Below are 12,476 nucleotides of genomic sequence, written 5' to 3' on the forward strand. Positions count from 1 at the left end.
TACACGGAGCCCGCAAATTCGCCGGCGGCCTTTTCCTCGCTAGAGAGACTTTATAGGGAAGCGAAAAAACGTCGACCCTGGATTACAAGAAATCATGTTAAAGATTGGTCGAGGGGACAAGACACCTATACCTTACATCGAAAGGTGAGATGGCGTTTCCCGCGCAGAAAGACTATTGCAAGGGGAATCGATGATCAGTGGCAATTAGACTTAGTTTCGCTCGATAAAATAGCCGCTCGCAATTCGAATTATAAATATCTGTTGACCGGAATCGATGTATTTTCACGGTTTGCTTTTGCGGCACCCTTGAAAACAAAAACTGGCCGCGAGGTAGCTTCGACCCTGGAGGACATTTTCAGAAGACTAAAACGCCAACCGCGACTTATTCAAGTGGATCAAGGCGGTGAGTTTTACAATGGTGTTGTACAAAGCCTTTTAAAAAAACGTGGGATTTATGGCTACCCTAAGTGAGATCTCTAATCATCCATTACTTCACGGCATAGAGTATTGGGGGGAAAACGAGCAGAATGCCGAAGAAGCAAATGAATGGAGACAAAACTCTTATCAGCTGGGGTGGGAGGGGGGGGGGGGGTCGAGACAACCACCCGAACGTAGACAGAACGAAATCTGGGGTGATCCATTTGAAAGGGGTCTGCACCAGAAACTTGCAACTCCGTCTACCGTCTAAGATCGAAATGGCCGAGAGAAATGTATTCTCGCGAGATCTCGCTTAGGGTGTATGGCTACCCTAAGTGAGATCTCTAATCATCCATTACTTCACGGCATAGAGTATTGGGGGGAAAACGAGCAGAATGCCCAACCCATACATGTATAGGGCGTCAAATCGACGCCTAACCGACTGTTTTGCGGTATTTTAGAAATCCGAACATTCCCAAACCTCACCCATAACTAAAATACCGCGAAACCTGAAAAACGAACCTGGTTTAGAATTAGGGCCCAGTCCGAAAGAAAAACGTCCTTGACTGAACACTTAGGGGGAATTCCCTGATAAGATTTACAGTTTTCTGAGCCCAAATTCTAAATCTTTGCCTTATGGAACAAACAAACAAATTCATTTCTTTATACTTTATTATTTATCTATCATCTTAGAATACAATTCCGTTGTTCAGCCTATTTGTTCATTCACTCTATCAAACATGCTTGTAGGCCTATAAATACGTGTCACGTTAAACAAACGCTTTCCCCAAACCAGACTCATCATGCTTTAAAAATGTCTTCTCTATTTGTGAGGAGCTTTCCACTGAACGGGCAAGATTTCCTGCTACTATTGAGGCATCTCGAAGTTTTTCAACTCTAGTGTAATAGACGGCGGATTCTTGCGTGTGCCAACCAACATGGTCCATTAACTGTGACTCTGACTGAGCGGAACCCGACATCCCAAGCTGGATAAAGCACCCGGCTCGAAAACTATGGGGTGTCTCGCCCTCGTAAATGCCCAAAGCCACCAAATATTCTCTCAAGCGGGCGTACATAGTTTCGTATGTTACATTCTGATCTAGAACCTTCCCGGACCCATCCACAATTCTAAAAAGATAACCATTACGCAGATCTACATCCCTCGCCCTGCACCATGCAAAGTAGCGCTCTATGCCTGCGATTGGACACACAGATAGGTCGTTACATCTCTTTATAACAAATCTATTAGCTTTCCCTTTCCCTCCGCGAATTGTTTTAGTGACAGTATGGCAAAAAATAAAGCCGGAATTGTCTTCCAGCTTCTTGATTTCTTGGGTTGGCATTGTAGACAAGTCTGTGGTCCTGTCGCCTGCAAAAAACTGCAACTTGAAAAAGGCTTGATCTCTTATTAGAACGAAGCCTTGCCTAAGGGCAAGATCCGGTTTTTCAAATTCTCTATCTATGTATCGACATACCCTAGACACGTTCCCAAGAAAAGTAGGCTTGGCCTGGGTTGGTAAAATGTGGGCTCTAAAGCAATCTGTTTACAATAAGTCTTGATCTGCGGGGCGCACGCGGGGTTTCCAGAATGTGTTTTCTCGTCCCAAACCCTTTGTCTCCCACACGATTCAAAAATATCTTCTAACTTTTGAACTACATTATTCACCGTACCAGAAGCCAATCTTGCTGGACAGGTACAATCGCGCCTTTGTTTGTCACCCAAATTTGGACATTGAATGGTGTGAACCTTAGTTTTCCCATGGACGTCTTTCCAAATCAAAAATTTCAAAACATCGTTTGGGCCACATGATGCAATAGACGGACCAGATGGCATTTCTTTCAAGAAATCGTCCAAACTACCTCTAAGGCCACACCGTCTCCTGTGCTGAGTGCCTCTAGTCCATGTGTTCTCAAGATAAGCTAACCGATTGTCAATTGCTAAGAAGTCTATCCGGAGACCCTGCGAGCGCCCGTCTAACTGGAACAGAGATACAAACATTCATTACTCAAAACGCAACCTATGTACGACAAGAGGCCAAGGTAAACCGTCGGTATCTGATATAATACCCTTTTTGCTTGGCACATATATCACCCCTTTCTCACCCTTTCCACCTAGAAGGAATGATTGTGTTGAATACATTTTAACCTACGGGTCCCATACTGGTTGTAAGGAGCGCTCTGGAACAACCAACGTACAGCACTTCACCCTTTCTTCCAGGAGAAAATTCAGCAACACCGAGATCATGGGAAAAGGTGGAAATACATAGGGGTTCTTTTCAAGCCCAATCTTCTGAGCAAACACGTTAACACCGGAAGAACCGGGACTGGGTGTTGGAGTGAAATGGCGCAAAGGGTTAGCGTCCTTGTCTTTCATCCTGTTACTGTCCAGAGACATGAGGTCCACTGAATGTGGTCCGAAAGCAGCTTCCACCTTTTCCCATGACTGTTGTGACAACATCACATCGGACATATTCAGAGAGCGCGAAGGAGCATCGGCCGGATTCTTGCCAGAAGGAATGTAAGACACGTTTAAGTCAATATTAGATGACAAGACGAAGTTAAAAATGCATTTAAGGATATCGTTCAAATTCCTGTCTTTACTGCCCTGGCTGTGCCATGTGTCAACAAGCACCTTGCTGTCAGTCAAAACATCTACCCTGTGGTCAGATACATGTGACTGTAGGGACAACAAAGCTTGGTATAATGCGTCTGCTTCTTTTAAGTGAATCGGCCGATCATCCTCCGCGCTCCAAAAATCAGAAAACTGGAGATCTTTGGAGTCACCTGACAGAATAGACACTCCGTACTTGTAAGGAAAGGCATCAGTAGCAAGAAGTAATTGCACATGACGCTCCACTCTCCATTGCATGCAACCGGTCCAGTTATCTACAAATCTCCAATGTTCTATTTCTGCAACTAACTTCGGGTACAAACGAACGTCATTGTCAGTTCGCAGACAAAAAGAAATTGCCTTATTCACCTCTCTTGTATAGAGCCTTGCTCCCGGCACAACCAACATCATAGAAATGCATTTACCCAAAAACTTTTGGAGAGTCCTAACATCTACATCCTGACAAGAAAGAATATATTCTCGCAATTTAATAAATTTTTCCTTTTTGTCTTCCGGCAAGATGTACGCCTGTTTTTCGGAGTCGACAATGAACCCTAAATGTCTTAAAGACACCAATCCTTCAAGGAAACTCTTGCATAGAGCAATGAAATATCCTAGTCTGGTAAGCAATTGAACCAAGGCATACCTTACTACATCAATGTGCAACACTACTTCCCCAATACCCTTATTGATGCTCTCAATGCCCAGCCTATCATCAATGTACAGTGTATTAATGATACCAAATTTTCTCAAGTACTGAGAAGGGACGGAGCCAACTGATTGGTACACAAATGCTGACGCCTTCCAACCAAAGGGGATGGTGTTGTAAGTGAATACGTACCCCCCAAACTGTACCCTGAGATACGTCCTAGAATTAGGGGACAGTTTGATGTGGCTATACCCCGACTTTTCGTCGCATGAAACCATTTTGGCTCCCTTTGCCCACCAACCTGTGTACCTCGCGAAGAGTATCTAATTTGAATGGCAGGTCTTTAATCCAAAGGTTTAAAAAACGTTCATCGTGACATAAGCGGGGCTTAGAGGGCTCCACGGTAAGAGGTAACACAAAATGTGGAAGCTCGCACTCCCCCAGTTTTCCTAACAGTGATAGAGTGCCATCTTCAACTTTCTTTTTAAGTTCCGTGGTAATGAAAGGAATAAAATTTTTACAACTTGGGGAATTTTTAAGAAACATTCTTGGAGGTAAAGGAGAATCATATCGCTTCCCTTTAAAAACCCCTGTAAAAGGGGTGAAAAATTCTTCAATGCCGACACCCCGATGGAGCCACCGTCTTACGTTTTCACAAGGAGACCCAGCTTCTGACAAAAAATCCAACATTTTATCCCACTCAGGTAAACTATTGTGGAGTTCTCCCGCAACAAAACTGTCTGGGTTGCGGACATATAAGCGTTGAAAATCACAAACATACGGAGGCCCATTTGCCAGAATATTTTCAAAAGGTTCGGTATGGGTTGGAGTTCGGAGGCTCTTTTCACATGGATCCGAAAACTTCAACCAGGTTGTCGATTGTGCATAGACCAACTTGTCCTTACTAAACTTCAAATCACAGTCCCGCTCCCAACTTGGGATTTCAGGGTCACAATCAACCTGAAACATACAAACAACATACCTGTGGAAAGAGCCTCCGATCCCCAACCCACGTGAGAAAAAGGAATCCCACTAGGGAATTAGTCTCCCCGGGTTGAGAACCGAAAGCCTAGATGTTAGCTTTTTCTTTTGCTGCTTTCATTTTTTCACAGTTCTTAATAAAATGTTGACTGGAGCCGCAAAAGTAACAGGGCATACTACTATTGTTGCTATTCATATTGAACCTCGCCCCTCTTCCCCCTCTTCCTCCCCTCCAAGATCTAGAGCCCTGAAACCCGAACTGGTAAGGAGAGCCCCATGGAAAAGGGGAAGGAATACCTTCAAAATGGGGAGGGTAGAGATTAGCCAAAGGGGAAGCCGCGCGCTTGTTAAAATTTGCTTGGCCATTGTCGCTGGATCTTTCCCCCTTTGAAGCCACTTTTCCATTTTTTACACATTTTGACAATGCTTTAGCTACAATATCACACGCAGCCCCTCCCAAAACTGAGAGGGCGAATGAAGAAATGTCAACTGAACCCTGATTGTATTTAGCTTGACGCGCTAATTCTTGGAAAACACTTGCGTTGTCATCGTTGCATGTGGAAGCTATGGAACTCAGTTCATCCAAATAAACCAGCAACAAAGATTCGTTTGGATTCTTCTGTGTCGCCACCGACCTCACCTTTTCTTTTGCTATGCGTAGGGCCTCACATGGTTTTGATTGGTTTGCCTCATTCTTTTGTTTTACGCTGGTTTCTTCGAGACGCTGCTTTTTCGCCGGTGGAGGAGTGTCGGAAGTTCCATCGTCGGAGCCGGAAGGTTCCGCTAGAACTTGGCCTTTCGGCTGTCCAAACTCGTTGGCCATTACTATGGCAAAGAGCGTCAACAGCTTTAAAGAGCTGGGGTCCTCATCCACTCTTGCCATATCTAAAATCTCGGATGCATTTTCCCCGGTGAGGTGGTGGAACTTGCTTTTCAGTTCTTCTGGTGTCAGCAGACCAACGCTTGATTTAGTATCGTACCGTGCGTACTCTTTAGGTGAGAAAGGGTTGTCCATCATTTTTCTTACCAGTGGTAAGATGTTGACTCCAAGTGTCCCCAAAATCAAATGTCCTGCATAAGGCACACCCTTCTTTCTATAAAGGTAGTGAAACATGAGGACTAAGCTCGGGAATTTAATAGTGTTATGAAAAGAAAGCGATCCTACGATCCAAGAAAGCCTAATCTGCCCATTGCAGGCCTTTTGCACGCATGAGTACCCATCCGCCATCTTGCACAATAACGCGTATTAAACTACAACCACCAACGCTGTTCCGCGCCAATAATTCCACAGAACTGCCTGCACTTTCTATTTTGCCCCGGTAAAATGAAATAGGCCCTTGCAGCCCGGATATAAAATAACCACCCAAATCATGCAACATCTAGAGGTCGACAATACCCTACACAGCAGATGAAGAGCAAAAATTATGGGCATCAGTTTACCAGGACTAGACCCCTTATGTTTTGGTCCACCCAGGGTGTAAACAAACTCACGGGCAATAAAAGCCCACATGGGTGAACATGGTGAAGTCTTATGCCTATTGTTCTCAGGTAGAAAACCAAAAATATCTGGAAAACAGATCGACGACACCCACTTTTTCCTCATGAGTTCAGTTAAAAAAATCATTCTAGCAATATACACATAGTAGGGCCTACCTGCCACGTTTCGATAGATGTTTCACACTATAAGACCAACAGGGCAAACGTGCATACAACTAACTATACAAAACATTATGCATAGCATAGACCGACTAGCCCTAGGCACAACACATGTCCCGCAATATCTGAGTTTGAGGCCCACCAACCTCCAAAAATTGGCCCTTCTGCCAATTAAAATGGCCTCTCACGCCATCAACTATCAAACGGCCCAACAATGCCCAAGAAATGTGGCCCCTCTCGCCAAAAGAAAATAAATACTTTACCTAAAAATCGGGAAAATAATGAACCGGAGACGAAACCGGGGACGTGGCTTACACGGCGGCGTCTAAGATCGAAATGGCCGAGAGAAATGTATTCTCGCGAGATCTCGCTTAGGGTGAAACTATTTTCCGTCTACAGTCATCCCAAAGCGGCCCTAGTGGAGAGATTCAATCGAACGTTGAAAGACAGAATGTTTCGTTTGTTCACGCAACGCAATACACACCGATGGTTGGAGGCTCTGCCCGATTTGCTGGCTGCTTACAATGCAAGCGTTCACAGAGTAATCGGTATGAAACCCAAGGATGTGAAGATTAAACACGAAGAGTATTTATGGGACAAACTGTACGGAAAGGAATTTCCGAAAAAAGCCAATTTTCGTTTCCAAATCGGGGACGTAGTTCGTATCGCTCGAATTCCCACCAGCCTGTTTGAGAAAGGATCGACTGCCAAATGGACAGAAGAGAATTTTGTAGTCGCACATCGCAGAGCGACAGAGCCACCCACCTATAAGCTGCATGACTTACAGCAAGAACTGATCAAAGGCTCGTTTTATGAACATCAGATGCAGAAAATTGAGATGCCAACGGATGAGCAAACCTATCACGTCGATATTTTAAAACGCCGGAAACGCAAGGGAAAGCTCCAATTCTTCGTACACTACAGAGGCTGGCCGTCGAGTTTTGACGAATTGGTGGACAAAGGACTAGTGACTTCCCTTACATAACAGAGGAGGGGTCACTCATCGACACGAAGGAAGGAGGCCTGAAGGCGGTGAGAGATTGCCAAGCCATCTTCGATCATCATCAGAGCTTGCTCGCGTTTCATATTAATTTGACTGTGAAAGAAACTTATTGAGACGGATGTCCACATCATCTCATCGTATACTGTTAAAAAAACCAGTCACACGAGATGCCCTCTTTATCATGATGGAAGAAAGGCTAAGTTTCGACGGCAGAATTGCTTTGCCCTTTGGGGCCATAATTCAAGGGGCGCCCTTGAGCGGGAAAACAGAATTTACTATGCGCTTGATCGAAAATGCCAGTCGTATCTTCGATAGACCATTCGACTACATATATCTCTTCTATGGGCAGCGAAGTAAAACCGTGGCTGAAATTGAAAGTGACACGACGAGAAAGCGAATAATGCTAGTTCAAGGACTACCCGAAAATATGGACGATTACATTCACCCGCAACAGCACAACGGAGAGCACAAGTTCGGATTGCATATCTACGACGATTTAATGGAGGATGTCTCGAAGAGCAAAGCTATTTCCGATATGGCGACAAGAAAATGTCATCATAATTCACTTTCCTGGATAATTCTGATGCAAAATATGTTCTACCAAGGCTCGGAACGCATTACTCTACAACGCTGCGCCCATATTTACGTGCTATTCCATAGTCCATTAGATAAATCTACAGCCCGTCATCTCGGCTCCAGGATTATGCCGGCCAACCAACGGCTTTTCATGGAAATCTATGAAAAGGCAACTTCAAAACCGAACGGATATCTTTTCGTCGACGGCACTCAAAATAGTCCGGAGGAGATTCGCTTCAGGACAGACCTTTTCGGAGATATCAAAGAATATTTGTACCACGAAAATTGTACAACAATAGTAAGCGAATTTGGCAAAAAAACCGCTAAGAACAATGTGATAGGCTTCGTTTGGATGCGGTGTGTGAGAAGACAACAATAAACATTGAGTCAAAAGAGATCGTTTCGTGCAATTATATATTACCAGTGCCAGTATAGTTTAAGATGCTACCAAATAATAGACACCTCATGGAGCAATTAATTCGGAGTAAACAGAAGGGGAGACGCAAAGGAACGGGGAGGAGACAGTCTTATAATAGGCAGAGGAATCTCCTTCGCGATTCCACTGCCGCCGATCATATCGATTTTTTATCGCTCTTGAGCAAAACTAGCAAAAAGAATCAAGCAAAACTCTTGGAAATCGCCAACGCGGGGCAAATGGGCGCTTTGCTCGAATGCATCCACAACGTGGGTAATAGAAATGTGAGCGGCATTTCAGCGGATAAGATCAGAAAATTGCAGAAACACAGCTCTATGGTACAGAAGCTCTTTCGCCCACGAACAAGCCTGCAACGACGCAAAGACATACTGGCGACCGAAGGCATCAAAGGAGGATTCTTGAGCGCCTTGATTCCACTGGCCGTTTCGGCGATTGGCATGCAGTTTGATCGGTGGAATCGGCAAATAAGTCTTTCCTCCGTTTTCGAAGTAGAACTTTAGCCAGCAAAATGGCCAGATATTCAGGACAACAGGACAAAGGGGGATTCGAGGAATGTATCTTAATTCCGTTGGAAGTCTACAAGCGTCTTTGTGCGATGGTCGGTGCAGACATACCGACTAACAGTTACGATTCATCAACGACGAAAGCCTTTAACTCTATCAGCAACGAGGCAGCATATGACAAGGAGCAGGAGGAGGAGGAGCTTTCATCGGATCGACTGTTAGTGGCGAAAAAATATGCCAATCTACCGGTCGATTTAAAAATGAAACTTTTCAGTCAGGGTCGAAGAAGAGAGACAAAAGCTTTATTCGATCACGTAGCGGATTACGGGGAAAAGAATGTACTCGATCTGATCGCGCCCACTTTGAAATTACACCACCCCTTTATTAAGGACATTATGAAAAATTACGTAAGACGTCACCGTTCAACGATAGACTGGGATCCGTTCAGCTACGAATTAATAATCGAGGGAACAAAGTTACCCAATACAAATATCGTACGAAACATTGAATTCCTAATGAAGCCGGAGAGCATGAACTACGTTGTCCCGCCGGGGGCCACTGAATTGAGAGATGCCTTCTTGAAGATCGGAGTGCCGCCGGGATGGATAGCCTATACACCGGAAATGAAGAGACCGTCTACCATCACACCCCCACTACTATCAGAGAGAAAAAAACCGAAACTTGTCGCTGATGAGGACGGTTCCAAATTGACAACAATTCAGAGCGCTATTAGGAAGTCAAAATTGTTATCTCCACTCGCGGGGCGCACCTTGGAGGAGAGCATCAGCACAGAAGAAGGTGTCTTTTCGCCGTTGATGAAGGCGAAAAAAGCAGCCCAAAGGAAGGAAACATCGGTTTTGGGCTTGCCAATACCTCTATCTTTTGCCATGAGTCCACAAGAAAAAGCTACAAGTGCACCAAAATTGTTTAAGGATTCAGAAATACCGAAGCAACGACGCTCGTCACGTCTGAGTAAAACCAGGGAAAAAGCACTTATACTCGGGAGTAAAAAAACAACGCCTGTACAAACTGTGCCCAATTGGTCCCAAAACAAATCATGGAGTCCTCTATTGGAATCAACAGCTAGTCCGGACAAAAGTCATAAAGAAAAACGAAGAAGAAGAACAATCGGACCGCATAACCGAGTGGGAAATACGCACCTAGCTCTTAAAGGGTTTGTGAGGGGAAAATATCGTGTTTTTAAAAACAAGAAACAAACATTCACCCTGTAAAATCGTTCGAGGACAAATTCATCATGGTGCTGGTTCCTTACCGTCCGGGCTTAAACGCATATCGAAGACACTATCAGACGGGTTCTGGGCTTCCCGTTTTTCGAGGAGATAGCTTATACCAGCATGGGCATGGACTCGGAGGCATATTCAGCTCAATATTCAAAACAGTGGTTCCGATGCTGAAAAAAGTCGTGGTTCCTTCCATAAAAAAGGTAGCCGTAAGCGCTGGAAAGAGCCTCTTAAAATCGGGCGCTCAAGCGCTTTCGGACGTGGTGTCCGGTGAAAAAGATATCAAAACCGCCCTGAAGGAAAGGGGAAAAGAAAGCTTACACGAAATCGGACATAACGTTAAAAAACAAGTTGTTGGCGGGATCAAGCGTCATATCTTAGCGCCGGATAATACAGATGAAGAAATTGGGCAGAGTTTAACGGCCAAAAGACACAAAAAACAAGGAAAAGCCCATGTGGGGGCCCAGGAGTCCCACGGAGGAAAAAGGAAGAGAAAATCGCGTAAAAACCGACGACAACAACAGGGAGGCAACATTTTCTTCAGCTAAAATATAAGAGCTATCATGTCGCTATTGGATACGGACTCTTGCGATTGCGGACGTAGCGAATTGGAACTCTTTGAAGTTAAGCCCACACAGACGAGTATAGAGGACAGTTCATTCAAAGAGTTCCATCCTATCACTTCCCTGGACAAGGGTGGTCCAATTGAATTTAGGGTCAACGCCGCCGAAGACGAATATTTGAATTTGGGAGACAGCTTTTTGTATCTGAAATTCAGGATACTGGACAAAGATGGTGCAGTACTCACGACAGCGGACCCATTTCCCGATAAATCGCTGGTGTTTCCCATCAATTATTTTATCGGAAGCTATTTCAAACAAGTTGAGGTTTACGCCAATGGAAGACAGGTAGGGGGGCACGATCAGATGTACGGCTATCGATCGTATCTCGAGTCCACCCTCTCGTTCTCGAAGGCAGCAAAAAGTGACCAGCTCCAAATTGGTGGATATTACAAGGACACAGCGAACCCCGATCTACAGGGTAATACCGTGAAAACAGGAACAAGTGCAAACAAAGGCGCCAATGCTCGCTTTAAGTTGACAAAAGGCAGTAAAACGGTAGAATGCCTGGGGCAGATTCACAACGAACTCTTTGCGCAGAAAAAATTAATTCTGAGTCAAGTAAAACTGACGGTAAGATTGGTGAGACAAGACCCCAGTTTTGTCTTAATGGCCAAGGATAACAACCAGGAGTACACGATTAGTTTGGAGGAAGCGATTTTGAAAATCAATATCAAAACTATTGCCGAACATGTTCGCCTTAGCCATGAGGAACGTCTTTTGCAAGGACCCGCCAAATATCCCGTAACATCGGTTCAAATGAAGTTTTATACACCTGGCGCCAACCGTTCGGATTTGTCAGAAAATAACTTGTTACAGGGTCGTTTACCGGGAAGAATCGTCGTAGGATTGGTGGAGTCCGACGCTTTCAACGGAACGCTGGGCAAGAACCCGTTCAACTTTCAACACTTCAATGTGTCGAGTATTACGTTGCGACAAAACCGAACGCCAGTACCGTTTGAAACGATCAAACTCGATTACGGCAACGATCAGTTCCTACCCGGTTACTTCACGGTATTACACGGAACTAACGTTTGGGGAACTGACCAGGGAATAGGTATAAACGCGAACGAGGATTATCCGAAAGGATACGCTCTCTACGTCTTCAACCTGTTAGCAGATGATTCAAACGGTTCCAATTTCAACTTGGTACGTGAAGGAAACATAAGTCTTGACATTCGTTTGAAAGAACCAGCCGATAAGAGTATAACTATTGTAGTTTATATGGAATTCGACGCTATTGTGGAAATTGACAACAATCGCACAGTCACCTTCAATGAATAATAAGGAAATCGATCGTCTTCTTAAACGACATTTGGAAACACGAACAACCTTCGTTGAAGTTTGCGCGGCTGATACACTGCCGTTAGAGCCAAGAGACAGAAAACCATGTGCATACGTTGTGAATACGGACATCGCTTCCGGTCCAGGCAAACATTCGATTGGTTTTTACTTTTCTCCAAATCAAATACCCGAATATTATGATCCGTACGGCTTTTTGCCAGCTGTATCAACATTCTACGATTTTCTAGGCACAAGAAAACATTACAGGCGAAATACACGCATGATTCAAAACCCACTCAGTACAGTTTGTGGACAACACGTTATTTACTATATTTTCCAAAAATGTAGAAGCCACACCATGCGAGATATAGTGAACAGTTTTGATAAGAATCGTTCGAACGAAAACGATGAAATGATGAACAATTTTGTGACAAAAACATTTGCCGCTGATCATAAAGCAGTGTTCGATTCCAGTTTCCTCCATTTCCACATCGCAAAA

At 44.4% G+C, this 12,476-nt stretch overlaps 2 protein-coding genes across 2 annotated transcripts; both read left to right on the forward strand.

Moving 5' to 3' along the window:
* Window positions 1-6,528: 6,528 nt before the first annotated feature.
* On the forward strand, window positions 6,529-7,299 carry LOC135499325 (uncharacterized). The gene has a single exon (XM_064790069.1). The coding sequence runs from the start codon at window positions 6,529-6,531 to the stop codon at window positions 7,297-7,299; it is 771 nt and encodes a 256-aa protein (XP_064646139.1).
* Window positions 7,300-10,636: 3,337 nt separating this feature from the next.
* Window positions 10,637-11,977, forward strand: LOC135499326 (uncharacterized protein F54H12.2-like). The gene has a single exon (XM_064790070.1). It carries the CDS (start codon window positions 10,637-10,639, stop codon window positions 11,975-11,977), a length of 1,341 nt encoding a protein of 446 aa, XP_064646140.1.
* The last annotated feature ends 499 nt before the right edge of the window (window positions 11,978-12,476 follow it).

The sequence above is a fragment of the Lineus longissimus genome, chromosome 15 (genome assembly GCF_910592395.1).
Source record: "Lineus longissimus chromosome 15, tnLinLong1.2, whole genome shotgun sequence".
In the NCBI taxonomy this organism is placed as follows: Eukaryota; Metazoa; Nemertea; class Pilidiophora; order Heteronemertea; family Lineidae; genus Lineus; species Lineus longissimus.

Excerpts from the sequence above, each read along its gene's own strand:
- LOC135499325 (XM_064790069.1), top strand. The coding sequence starts at position 6,529 with ATGCCCAAGAAATGTGGCCCCTCTCGCCAAAAGAAAATAAATACTTTA.
- LOC135499326 (XM_064790070.1), top strand. The coding sequence starts at position 10,637 with ATGTCGCTATTGGATACGGACTCTTGCGATTGCGGACGTAGCGAATTG.